The 14597-nt window shown below is 33.9% G+C and overlaps 1 protein-coding gene across 1 annotated transcript in view; it reads right to left on the bottom strand.

Annotated features, from left to right (window-relative positions):
* LOC127717919 (ecdysone-inducible protein E75-like) overlaps positions 1-14597 on the bottom strand; it is a 66818-nt gene that overhangs the window by 31790 nt on the left and 20431 nt on the right. Inside the window, exons 3-5 of the mRNA XM_052223785.1 lie at positions 12454-12542; positions 1510-1616; positions 824-861 (exon numbers count right to left, since the gene is read on the bottom strand). Of these exons, the coding sequence (XP_052079745.1) occupies positions 824-861; positions 1510-1616; positions 12454-12542 (234 nt within the window). The remainder of the gene's footprint in view (positions 1-823; positions 862-1509; positions 1617-12453; positions 12543-14597) is intronic.

Raw genomic sequence — 14597 nt, 5'->3', positions numbered from 1 at the left:
GTTTGAATTACCAAAATTACTAGATGTGGTGATATCATCCTTGGACTTTATAATTTGGAATAATGTATTCACTGAAATTTGTACTTTAATTCAATTTTAAATTTGGCAAGATGATCTAAAGCGTGACATTACTTTCAACCTAAAATTCAGCAATCTCAGAATACATGATTTAGATTTTCCTATTCTGTATTTATAGAAATTTTGCAGTTATTTTAAATACTAGATTTCATTTCCTTTACTCTGTTTATTATCATGATTATAAATTGCATAAACTAAGGTTCTTCTTACATTTTGTATTTATCTTTTTTCAAATATCATGCAGTGGTAGATCTTAATCTTCCAAAATATTAATAAAAATATCATGTTATATATATAAATTTTAGTCAAGAAAGAAATCTGTTTTAGCATGTTCAGTGTATAAAGTCCTTGGTTTTTAATTTCAAATAGTAGTTTTGAATTTCTGTGGTTCTTTCAAGGTTAGGTCTTTTTAAATCCTACAAATCCTGGGGTTTTCCAGACTTTTGTGTGGGCACCTGACTTTTACAAAGACATTTATCCTTTGTACTATATACATGATATAAAGCTCCTTTTTTCAAACGAAAGCATTAAGTTGCTGTGTAGGAAATTTACTACAACATGAAATTACAGACAAAGCGGGAAAGGTTCTTCAATATTCTATTTTTTTCGGGTGCAAATCCAGGTTTCGGTGAAAGGAGGGGCTGGGACATAATTCATTCATTACAGATATCATAATACACAAGACAATACAAAAGGTCAGGTATCAAGCAACAAATGTACCTTACAATAAAGTTCAAAATCTTACCATCCCTGGACATACCAACTGCAATACATTTCTTCAACCTGCAAGATATTTTATGTTTAGCTCTTGTTTGACAATTTTAACCAAAATAAAATTCATATAAAAATTGTGTTTATATATATATATTTGTTGTTGTTTAACACCATATTCATCAACCTTGGTTATATCATGGCCACCAGTTATTATTAGGGAAGATGGCTGAAAACTTAGGAGAGGACTATTAACCTTCTCATGAAAACTGGTAAAGTCCAAGTCAACTAAGATCAGTCAAACACACCTTGGTGGGGTTTGTGTTGCTCAGAACGTTTTTAGTTTCTATGTTGTGTTTTTTAAAATGTTTTTTTATCCACAAGCGGGATTTTCTTGCTGTGTTGAAGACCCATTGGTGGCCTCAGGCTGTTTTCTGCTCTTTGGTCAGGTTGCTGTCTCTTTGACACATTCCCCGTTTCCATTCTCAATTTTATTTGTCTTTTTTTTCAAAGGTATAATGTCAGTTCGTTTTTTGATTTATGAGTTTGAATATCACTTTGCTATCTTTTGCCTCTCTTTTCTAGGACAAAAGTGATTTGAAGCCTACTAAAATTTATCTGCAAACATTCTTACCATGTGCCCTTGGATTCTTTTCATTTCTGTATACATTGAAATCAAGGGGAGATAATCAAACAAACGGTTGCTTTATAATTCCTTACCTACAATACTGACATCTATTTCTGTTTACTCTCATAATATTACATTGTTGATTTTTTAAACAAGGTCTGTATTGTATCTTCTGTTGAATGCTGCGACGGAAAAATCCCTGAAATGATAGAACACATGTTGATTATTCTCTTTCAGCGTAATGTATTACACCTTCTTTGAATGAGACAGACTATAGATATAAGAAGATGTGGTATGAGTGCCAATAACAACTCTCCATCCAAGTCAAAATTTATAAAAGTAAGTACACTAGTTCTAGATTATTTTTACATACTGAAATTTTTTAGTGCATTTATATTATTGTGATTACTGAACAATTTTAAGTGACACAAGTGCAAGATTTATTATAGCACTTCTGGAAAATGCTGCATACAAATAAACCTATAAAAAAGGTTTAATTTTTGGTGCTAACTTATAATCCTGTTGCAACTTTCCCATAAGTACATATGCGAAAAGATAAGATACACAAGGAAAACATTTGATTCTAGCTATAAACTGACACATTTTTCTTAAACCTCAAATAAAATTTTGTTTGAAAATAGAATATATAGAATAAGTCATAATAATAAAATCTATTCCTAAAATCACTAAATTCTAAATAAGCAGAAATAACATAATCAACCAATTATCCCTAGCAATATATATATAACATAATTGCACTTTTATTTAAGTAAACTAAGAAAACAGCATCATCAAATCACACAAAAAAACAAAGACAAAACAAAAGTACTTCAGTTCACACTTAATGGGTTTCGATGACGATTAACTGAAATCTTATTTTCAAAAATATTCCATTACCTACTTATAAACTAATTTATAAGGATAAACTTTCTGTACCGTCTGTATTAAAGGAGTTAATGATAGATATCGTAGGATGCTGACCAAGCACTATGATGTCGTGCTAACAGAATTACCTGGTACATCTAATAATAGGTTAGATATATTAAGTTATATTACAGTTTGTAAGAACAATGTGATTTTGTGCAGTAATTTCACCCATCCTATCATGTTCACGGCAATCACTTTAACTGGATTAGCACACATACTAATTAATGACATTAACTGAATTAGCACACATACTAATTAATGACATTAACTGAATTAGCACACATACTAATTAATGACATTAACTGAATTAGCACACATACTTATTAACTACATAAATGTTGAAAAGTGGTTACATGATTAAATTACAATAAAATGCTCCGCAGGACGCAGCTTGATACAACCGCAGAGGTCGAACCCTGAACAGTTGTGGCAAGTATGGACACAACATTCAAGCTTGATACAGCTTTGCATTTGGATTGTGATTAAATATTTGACACAGCATAGGTTTCTGACACAGAATGAATGTGGTCTAAGAACTTAAAAATTCTAAATTGGACATTCACCTATTATGGTCCAATATCCAAAATCTAAATACATGGTTAGATTCAGCATATCAAAGAACCCCAAGAATTCAATTTTTGATGAAATCAAACAAAGTTTAATTTTGGACCCTTTTGACCTCAATGTGGACAAAGTTGATAACGGGGCCCAAAAATCAAAAATCTAAATACATTTGTACATGGTTAGATTCAGGATATCAAAGAACCCCATATATTAAATTTTTGTTGAAATCAAACAAAGTTTAATTTTGGACCCCGATTTGGACCAACTTGAAAACTGGGCCCATAATCAAAAATCTAAATACATATTTAGATTCAGCATATCAAAGAACCCTAAGAATTCAATTTTTGTTAAAATCAAACTCAGTTTAATTTTGGACCCTTTGGACCTTAATGTAGACCAATTTGAAAACGGAACCAAAAATTAAGAATCTAAATACACGGTTAGCCGGTTAGATTCGGCATATCAAAGAACCCCAATAATTCAATTTTTGATGAAATCAAACAAAGTTTAATTTTGGACCCTTTGGACCTCAATGTGGACCAAATTAAAAACGGGGCCCAAAATCTAAAAACTAAATACAAGGTTAGATTCAGCATATTAAAGAACCCCAAGAATTCAAGAATAAAACCCCATTGAAATTGGTCAAGAAATTAGCAATTTATACAAAGTATCTTCTTTTGCACAATACTGTGCTATTAAATATTTCTTGCTATTGCGTAATACTGTACAATTGACAATTTCTTGCTATTGCGCAATATTGTGCTATTGGATATTTCTTACTATTGCGCAATACTGTGCAATTGAAGATTTCTTGCTATTGCGCAATACTGTGCAATTAAAGATTTCTTGCTATTGTGCAATACTGTGCAATTGAAAATTTCTTGCTATTGCACAATACTTATTATACTTATTATATAATAATTTACACATCCTGTTTGGTGTGTATCTCCTACCATATCATTATTATTTGCTTTTAAATATAAATCAGAAATAAGCAACTTAAAATGGAAAATTTTAAAAGATAAAAAAAAGGAAACCCCCCCCCCCAATTTTTTGAACCCCCTTATGATTCATCACCCCCAAACTCAATCCCAGCCTTCCCTTTGTGGTATGGTACCTTGCAGTACAATTTCAGAGAGATCCATACACTTGAACACAAGTTATTGTCTGGAAACTAGAAAAATGTGTTTTTTGGCCCCTTTTTGGCCCAAAATTCCTAAACGTTAAGGGCAATTACCCCCAAATTCAAACCCAGCTTTCCCTTTGTGATATGGAACCTTGTAGTACAATTTCAGAAAGATCCATACACTTTACACACCAGTTATTGTCCTGAAACTAGAAAAATGCTTGTTTTTTGCCCCTTTTTGGCCCCTAATTCTTAAAATATTGAGGCAATTACCCCTATCATCAATCCCAGCCTTCCCTTTGTGGTATGGTGACTTGCAGTACAATTTCAAAGAGATCCATACACTTGAACACAAGTTATTGTCTGGAAACTAGAAAAATGCTTATTTTTGGCCCCTTTTTGGCCACCAATTCCTAAACGTTTCAGCAATTACCCCCAAACTCAATTCCAGCTTTCCCTTTGTGATATGGAACCTTGTAGTACAATTTCAGAAAGATCCATACACTTACACACAAGTTATTGGCATGAAACTAGAAAAATGCTTGTTTTTTGCCCCTTTTTTGGCCCTTAATTCCTAAAATTTTGAGGCAATTACCCCCAAAATCAATCCCAGCATTCCTTTTGTGATATGGAACCTTGTGGTACAATGTCAGAGAGATCCATACACTAACACACAAGTTATGTCTGGAAGTTACAAAAATGCTTATTTTTGGCCCCTAATTCCTTTACTGTTGGTACCACAACCCCCAAAATCAATCCCAACCTTCCTTTTGTGGTATTGAACCTTGTGGTAAAATTTCATAGAGATCCATTCACTTAAACTAAAGTAAGAGTGCAAAAACCAATGTGTCTTCGGACGACGCCAGACGACGACGACGCCAACGTCATACCAATATACGACCACAAAAATTTTTTTGCGGTCGTATAAAAATAATTAACTGGTCAAATGAATAACCACCAAATATAACAGATAAAGATATCAAAACTCAGAGGCGGATTTCAGGCCCACCCTTTATAGAGCTACATATATGATATATGCATTGACTTTTTACAAGTATCACTCCAAAAATTGGCTTTCTAAGCCCCCTCCCCCTTTTTCAAAATCCTGGATCCGCACCTGAAACTTCAGCATATTTTCCATTTGTAAAGGGGCATAACTCTAAAGTAAAAGTGACACCACCAAAATTCAGACTTGATCTGTGTTTTGTGGTCATAAGCATTTTGTATGAGATTCATAACATTTGGTTGAGGCAAACTTAAGTTAGAGAACAGAAATGAAAAATTCAGTAATATTTCCAATTGTAAAGGGGCATAACTCTAGAACAGTAAAAGTGACACCACCAAAATTCAAACTTGATCTGTGTTTTGTGGTAATAAGCATTGTGTATAAGTCTATTAACATTTGGTTGAGGCAAACTAAAGTTAGAGAATGGAAACGAAAAATTCAGCAATATTTCTAATTGTAAAGGGGCATAACTATATAACAGTAAAAGTGACGTAACCAAAATTCAAACTTGGTCTGTGTTTTGTGGAAATAAGCATTGGGTATAAGTTTCATAACATTTGGTTTAGGCAAACTAAAGTTAGTGAACGGAAACCAATTTTGGGACATACATACCGATGGATGTACCTACAGACCGACAAGGGTAAAACTAGTACTTAATGCCCCATTCACTACGGCAGGGTCATAAAAAGACCAAAACACAAAAACTTAACTTTAAGCACTGAACCATGAAAATGAGGTCAAGGACAGATGTCACCTGCCAGTTGGATATGTACACCTTCGATCATTCCATACACCAAATATGGAAGACCTATTGTTAATAGTATCTGATATATGGACTTGACCACGAAAACATAACCTTGTTCACTGATCCATGAAATGAGGTTGAGGTCAGATAAAAATGTCTGATGGGCATGAGGACTTTGCAAGGTACACATATACTAAATATAGTTATCCTATTACTCATAATAAAAGAGAAATTAACATTACAAAAAATCTTAACTTTTTTTTCAAGTAGTCACTGAACCATGAAAATGAGATCAAGGACATTGGAAACTTCATATCATAAGGCATCTATATACAAAGTATGAAGCATCCAGGTCTTCCACCTTCTTAAATATAAAGCTTTTAAGTATTTAGTTAATGCTGCCTCCGGATTACTATCCCTATGTCGAGCTTTCTGCGATGCAACAAAAAACCAACCAGGCAGGCTAATGGTTATTTAATCATAATCTTAAATGGAAATTACATTATGACTTTTTTCATAAAATATTTTCCTGTTTGATCTTCCTACTCAACTGAGATGGGTTAAATTGTCAACGTCTGAAAGTGAGAATAATACCATGACAGCATAAACTAAAACATCATTTGGACGGACTTGGAAACATTTAATTTATGGTCTTTCAAAACTTCCTCTTGTTTTTGAAGAACCCTAGATAACCTACAATTCCCAATATATAACAATAAATTACAATGGTTTTATTTTTAATTTCAGCAGCCAACACCATTTAATCAAATATTATTTGTTGGTTTTTAAAGCCAATTTCAGCTCCCATGGTTATATCATGGGGACCAGCTTTTCTTGATGGATGATACCAAAATAATTAGAGAGGACTGAAAAACTGACAATCCCCATCAATTTAGGTCAGAGTTTTAACACATCTCGCCATGAGTAGGGTTCAAACTCTCACCCTCAGAGTTGACAAGCTAGCGATCACTATAGATAGACTACTAAGATCACTCAGCTGCTTGGCCTTGCTAAATAAAATGGGCATATATAAGTGACAGAAGAAGGGAGATAACTACATCAAATAAGAAAATTTACTTTTGTTTTGTGACACATCATCTGTTTAAGTGCAAATTAGCCTACATCCTATATTGTAGTATTAAAACTAGTTATATGATTTTAAAGGTCAAAAGGTTCTGTTAGTTCATTTAAATTACCAGAACAGACTAAAGTACAAATTATTTATAATTAATATGTAAATGGATGTTTGTAAATATTAATGGACAATTTAGCTAAGTTGAAAAGTTGACAATACATCAAAATACAATATATATTTAATTCAGAAAATAATGTGTGCAGTCACCTCTGACAAAATTCTGAAATCTAATTAATGCTATTGCAAAAATGTCATGAAGAAAAATCACTACTGAAATTATGAATGCAAATTTTTATATTATTGCAAAACTTCATGATACTGTAGAATTTTGGAATTTATGAAAAACATCACAAATATTTCTGAATTTACAGTAAATAGAAAAAGATACATTTGTAATACATACTGTCTTGCAAAACTTGATTAAAATTCATGGATTAGAAATGGTCAGAAATGTTATGACCTCCTTAATTATTTTAATGGAGAGTACTTGTAAAACAAGAAGTTTTTATACCCCTACTTGTAATTCAAAGTTTCGGGGAAACAGGAAGTACCAGGTGTCTGACAGATCCAAAAAGTGTGCCAGTTTACTCGCTCAATGTCAAGCTGCTGACCAAATATGACGTTATTCTATTCAGTGGGAAATGTGAGGCGAAAATATAAAAAACTGCTTACAAAAAGTTGATGTTTGACAGATCAAAAGTTCTAATATTTACATCTCATCAAAATACTGACCTAATACAAAATAAGCCATAGAAACAGAAAAGTTCATTTGAACTTTGGTGGATAGTTGTCTCATTGCCAATCATACCACATCTCCCTATTTTTATATGGTACCTCCAATAATTCAATGGTTCACCCTTCATTGGGGAAAGATTTGTGATTGGTATATAAGAGGTTGGTAAATATCTCATTCATTTCATCATGTTTATGATGTTTATGAAATTTATTATCAACTCTTACGTATTCTATATAACCTTGAATCTAACATAGTAACTCATTAGAAAAGAAAATTAAGAATGTTTGACAATATTGATCCCAGATATAAAAATGTTGTATGATTGCCAATGAGACTACTATCCATCAGAGTTCAAATGACCAAGAAAGAGGCAAATAAAGGTCACTGTACGACCTTCACCAATGTGTAATACCCATGCCATAATAGTCAGCTATAAAAGACCCAGACATGAAAAAATGTGAAACAATTAAAGAGAAAACTAACGGCCTAATTTATAACAATGTTTAGATAAATATTCCTTTCTTGGAACTATTCATACAGCTGGTATTCAAAACATTTAAAATCAATGATAGGTTATAATCTTCTTAGCTTTTTAAAATTGTTTGTATAAGTGAATTGACATGCGACCTTGAATATATAAGGTGCAACAAGTAAATAGACACATATTTACCATGTTTACTCAAGTGTGAAATGCACAATAAACGTAGATTTCTAAGGTGCAGCCAGTAATACTTATTTATGGTGATAATTACTTATAAAATGACGTGTTATCAACCTCCTCCAGTGATTCAAAACTTATTTACAAGAAGTTAAAAAAACATAGCATTTCAGATAATTGATAAAAAAATTTTTTTTTAAAAACACTGGAAAGTAGGCCAAGGTTTAGAAGGGAAATAAGAATAACTAGTTTATTCATGAGGCATAAAAACAATGGTAATAAAATGCTCCGCTGGGGCACAGCTTGATACGACCGCAGAGGTTGAACCCTGAACAGTTGGAGCAAGTATGGACACAACATTCAAGCTTGATACAGCACTGAATTTGGATTGTAATTAAATATTCGACACAGCATAGGTTTCTGACACAGAATGAATGTGGTCTAAGAACTTAAAAATTTTTAATTTACCTATTCAAACCATATCATTATTATTTGCTTTTATATATAAATCAGAAATAACCAATTTAAAATGGAAAATTTTTAAGAAAAAAAAGGAAAAAAAAAATCCCCCCCCCCAAATTTTTTGAACCCCCTTATGATTCATCACCCCCAAACTCAATCCCAGCCTTCCCTTTGTGGTATGGTACCTTGCAGTACAATTTCATAAAGATCCATAAACTTACACACAAGTTATTGTCATGAAACTAGAAAAATGCTTGTTTTTTTTGCCCTTTTATGGCCCCTAATTCCTAAAATTTTGAGGCAATTACCCCCAAAATCAATCCCAGCCTTCCCTTTGTGGTATGGTACCTTGCAGTACAATTTCAGAGAGATCCATACACTTGAACACAAGTTAGGGTCTGAAAACTAGAAAAATGCTTATTTTTGGCCCCTTTTTCCTAAACGTTTTGGGCAATTACCCCCAAACTCAATTCCAGCTTTCCCTTTGTGATATGGAACCTTGTAGTACAATTTCATAAAGATCCATACACTTACACACAAGTTATTGTCATGAAACTAGAAAAATGCTTGTTTTTTGCCCCTTTTTGGCCCCTAATTCCTAAAATTTGGAGGCAATTACCCCCAAATCAATCCCAGCATTCCCTTTGTGATATGGAACCTTGTGGTACAATGTCAGAGAGATCCATACACTAACACACAAGTTATGTCTGGAAATTACAAAAATGCTGATTTTTGGCCCCTAATGCTTTTACTGTTGGTACCATAACCCCCAAATCAATCCCCACCTTCTATTTGTGGTATTTAACCTTATGGTAAAATTTCATAGAGATCCATTCACTTAAACTAAAGTTAGAGTGTGAAAACCAGTGTGTCTTCGAACGAAATTTTTTTGCGGTCGTATAAAAACCAAACAATTTTAGATGAAAATTTATATTTGATTGGTGAGAAAAAAATGTATGTGTTATTTTAATTTCAAAATGACATCACTGGTTTTTCTACAAAAGTTCTCTTCCTTTCTTTGTTTTTGACAAATTATCTTGCATACATTTGTTATTTAAAGGAAAATACAAAATCTAATTCGATATTATTGTGCAAATAAGTAAGTGTTGTGAAGTGAATTACTTAACATGTATAAATAACTTTTACAATATAATGTAAATAACACTAAGACCTTGGAGATATTTTGGTATATTAATCATTGGAAATGTTTAGATAGTAATTAGTTCACTAGAATGAAGACCATTCTGGTAAGATTTCCGTTTGAACCCCCCTGCCTTCATGAATGTCTATGCTTAGTATGTCAACAGAGGAGGGTCCCTCTGAACCCCCCTTTGCGAATGTCTCAAGGTTAACGACCTTGACTACCTGTCCATATCTCTGACATTAATACATAAAAAAGTTCAGATGAATTGACAAAAACCTTGAACATAATACAACCCACAAAACCAACTACTCTAAGAATACAATAATTCAGTTATACAATGTTTAAAAGTTAATTCTGAAATAGAAGTTGAAAAGGAGTTGTTTCCCTTTTAAATATGTATTTCAAATAACTTATTAAGCAAATGATTAATATTTTGTTGGTATGAAGATATCTTGAAGGTTCTAATCATCATAGAATGCACATTAAAATGCTAACTATGTTATTGATGTTGGCCCTATGACCTGCCAACTTGGCCCATCCAAAATAGCATGAATAAACCTGTGTTAAAATATAACAATCTTATTTATGTGTACCGGTACCCTAGTCCTGCCAACTTGACCCATCTAATATAGACAAGTTTTAACAATTTTATTGAAGTTGGCCCCTTGACCTGCCAACTTGCCCCATCTAAAATAGACCTATGTTAAAATATAACAAACTTGGACCATCTTAAATAGACCTGTGTTAACGATCTTATTGTTGTTGAGTAGTTGACCCTGTTTTTCTCTTTTTATTGATATATATATATATATATATATATATACAAATTGTTTATGTAATTAATGATTGTTATTCAGGTTTTACTTCCTGGTTTAGTGAGCCAATCAAAACAAGCCACTCAGATTATAGATATTTGTTTTTCTCCATCATCAATGTTTAAAAATATGTGTGATCTGTTACAAGTTAACAGGTGTCATTAACAACATCCCATACTTATATTTTGTCCTGCTGCATATTTAAATTTTTTTTATCACGTACCATATCTAATTATTATTTCCATGCAAATTTCATACAAAATTTGAACAAAAATATTACATAACTTTATTAATAGAAAGAGGAAAATGATTGATTGATTTGAAAATTAATACAAGATTTTGTTCTAAATAGTTTTTCCATGATTTCAGTTAATACATGCTAATTGTATTTTTGGCTCCCATCCTTCTTTGACTTGAAGATTTTTTAATGCCTCCTTGGTAACTTCTTACTTTCATTAAATAAAATGATCCGACTTTCTGCTTTATTACAGGTTTTGAACATCAATACAAAGTTCATATAATCATACAACTTTACTAACATCAACACAATAATGGCAGCCACTATACATGAACTATCCCTATAGCCTTCATCAACTTGAGACCAATAATGAATCCAGCTAGAAATATCTGAATACCTGCTTAAACCTACCTTGTTGCTTTCAAAAGCATGAACCTGTAAGATATATTTCAGTTCTGCCTAATTGAGCTTTTATGTGTTGCCTCCACCAGCATGAACTTGATGGTGAAAAAGGCAAACATATCTCAGCCATGCCTAAACCTTCCTTGCATATTTTACAAGCATGTACAACATATAGGAAGCCAATGAGTATACCAGCACTTAAAGCCTTTAAAAGCATGAAAAAGCCATTCTGTATCCTGCTACATTTATCTCAGCACTGCTTAAGTCTACATTGCTCAGCGTAAGCCTATCTTGCATCCTTCATGAGCATGTACCCCATAGTGGAGGCCACTGAAGCCACCTACCGTGCATCATTCACAATCATGTACCCCATAGTGGAAGCCACCAGCCACCTACCTTGCATCCTTCAAAAGCATGTACCCCATAGTGGAGCCACTGGCCAGCTGCCTTGCGGCCTTCACAAGCATGTACCCCATAGTGGAAGCCACTGAAGCCACCTACCTTGCATCATTCACAAGCATGTACCCCATAGTGGAAGCCTCCAGCCACCTACCTCGCATCCTTCAAAAGCATGTACCCCATAGTGGAAGCAACTGGCCAGCTGCCTTGCAGCCTTCACAAGCATGTACCCCATAGTGGAAGCCACTGAAGCCACCTACCTTGCATCATTCACAAGCATGTATCCCATAGTGGAAGCCACCAGCCACCTACCTTGCATCTTTCAAACGCATGTACCCCATAGCGGAAGCCACTGGCCAGCTGCCTTGCAGCCTGCACAAGCATGTACCCCATAGTGGAAGACACCAGCCACCTACCTTGCATCCTTCAAAAGCATGTACCCCATAGTGGAAGCCACTTGAGCCACCTACCTTGCATCCTTCACAAGCATGTACCCCATAGTGGAAGCCACTAGCCACATACCTTGCAGCCTTCACAAGCATGTACACCATAGTGGAAGCCACTTAAGCCACCTACCTTGCATCCTTCACAAGCATGTACCCCATAGTGGAAGACACTAGCCACCTACCTTGCGGCCTTCACAAGCATGTACCCCATATGGAAGCCACTAGCCACCTACCTTGCAGCCTTCACAAGCATGTACCCCATAGTGGAAGCCACTAGCCTTGTCTCCACATACTCGACAAAGTACAGTATCACCATCAAACTCTGAAAAAAAAATTTTTTAATTATAAAAACTTTAAGACTCTCCCTAGTGCAGCATGATACCAACAAACCAAAAAATTTATGTGGATAAATTATTGTATTTGACACATGATACAGTTTAAGTGTACATTGACACAAAAAAATGCAAAATAAATGGGGAATGTGTCCATGGGACACAGATGATGCCCCCACTTGCATATAACGTTATAAAGGGACATAACTTAAGAACTGTAAAAGTGACGCTACCCAAATTTGTACTTGATCTGAGTTTGGTTGAGGCAAACTTACCCGGTAGGTTAGAGAACAGAAACGAAAAATTCAGCAATTTTTCTATTTGTAAAGAGGCATTAAACTCTAGAATGGTAAAAGTGATGCCACCAAAATTCAAACTTGATCTGTGTTTTGTGGTAATAAGCATTGTGTATATGTTTCATAACATTTGGTTGAGGCAAACTAAAGTTAGAGAACTGAAACCAATTTTGGGATGTACGTACGTATGAACAAGGGTAAAACTTAATGCCACCTCCGCTATGGCGGGGGCATAAAAATAATTCAAATGTTCCACATATTGCTGAAACTATTCAAATTTAATCAATTTAACTGCATCCAAATCCGACTTAAATTAATTAAAAATAAAGCATTCCCTTTGGAATCCATAACTTTCAGGATATAAGACTTGCAGTTCTAGTGAAAATAAATCCACAAGAAGAAATAATTTTTAACTCATCAGACATTGTCAGATATATATGAAGAAGTTACCTGAGATCTGAACTTTTCTCCTTTTGAGCCAGACATCAGCCATTGTTAGATAGCTATTAATGGTTACCTGATATCTGAACTGTTCTCCTTTTGAGCCAGACATCATACATTGTCAGATAGCTATGAAGCAGTTACCTGATATCTGAACTGTTCTCCTTTTGAGCCAGACATCAGACATTGTCAGATGGATATGAAGAATTTACCTGATATCTGAACTTTTCTCCTTTTTAAGCCAGATATCAGACATTTTAAGATAGCTATGAAGTTGTTAGTACCTGAGATCTGAACTGTTCTCCTTTTGAGCCAGATATCAGACATTGTCAGATAACTATGAAGTGGTTACCTGATATCTGATCTGTTCTCCTTTTGAGCCAGACATCAGACATTGTCAGATAACTATGAAGTGGTTACCTGATATCTGATCTGTTCTCCTTTTGAGCCAGACATCAGACATTGTCAGATAACTATGAAGTGGTTACCTGATATCTGATCTGTTCTCCTTTTGAGCCAGACATCATACATTGTCAGATAGCTATGAAGCAGTTACCTGATATGTGAACTGTTCTCTTTTTGAGCCAGACATCAGACAATTCTTGGTTTGTATGATCAATGTATAAACAATCAAAGATTTAGTCTGACAGTTTCAAAAATACTGTTTCTATATATAAATGTCAAGATTTAAAACCATGACTGCATTCAAATATTTTCTTCTTTTTTCATAAGAACATAGTAAATCATCACAAAACTTTTTAAAGGGCAAAAATTAAAATATAAACATGACAACCATTGTTTGGGTTCTTGACTTAAAAACATTGACATGTACATGCAAAATCTGACTGTTTGAGTCTCCCCTTTTTCAATATTGTTCATGTGAAGGAAAAAAATGAACATTGTTGCTGTGTAACATATTTGTTTTTCGTTCATTATTTTGTACATAAATTAGGCCGTAAGTTTTCTCGTTTGAATTGTTTTATATTTGTCATTTCGGGGCCTTCTATAGCTGACTATGCGGTATGGGCTTTGCTCATTGTTGAACGCCGTACGATGACCTACATGACCTATAGTTGTTAATTTCTGTGTCATTTGGTATCTTGGGGAGAGTTGTCACATTGGCAATCAATACCACATCTTCTTATTTTTATATTGGTATTTCATACCAAGCTTCCTCAGGGTTACAATATCATTTATAAAGCTAAGAAGTTTAAGAAATGGCCAGCAAATGTGTATCTTTTGGTAATAATAGAGTTATTGATGATGTTTATAATCATACTGTTCAGCTGTTCAATCGCTGGGTCTGAT

This window comes from Mytilus californianus, unplaced genomic scaffold, assembly GCF_021869535.1.
Source record: "Mytilus californianus isolate M0D057914Y unplaced genomic scaffold, xbMytCali1.0.p SCAF_10, whole genome shotgun sequence".
In the NCBI taxonomy this organism is placed as follows: domain Eukaryota; kingdom Metazoa; phylum Mollusca; class Bivalvia; order Mytilida; family Mytilidae; genus Mytilus; species Mytilus californianus.
The sequence above is the reverse complement of the archived record's forward strand: the minus strand, read 5'-3'. Positions and strand labels throughout refer to the sequence as shown.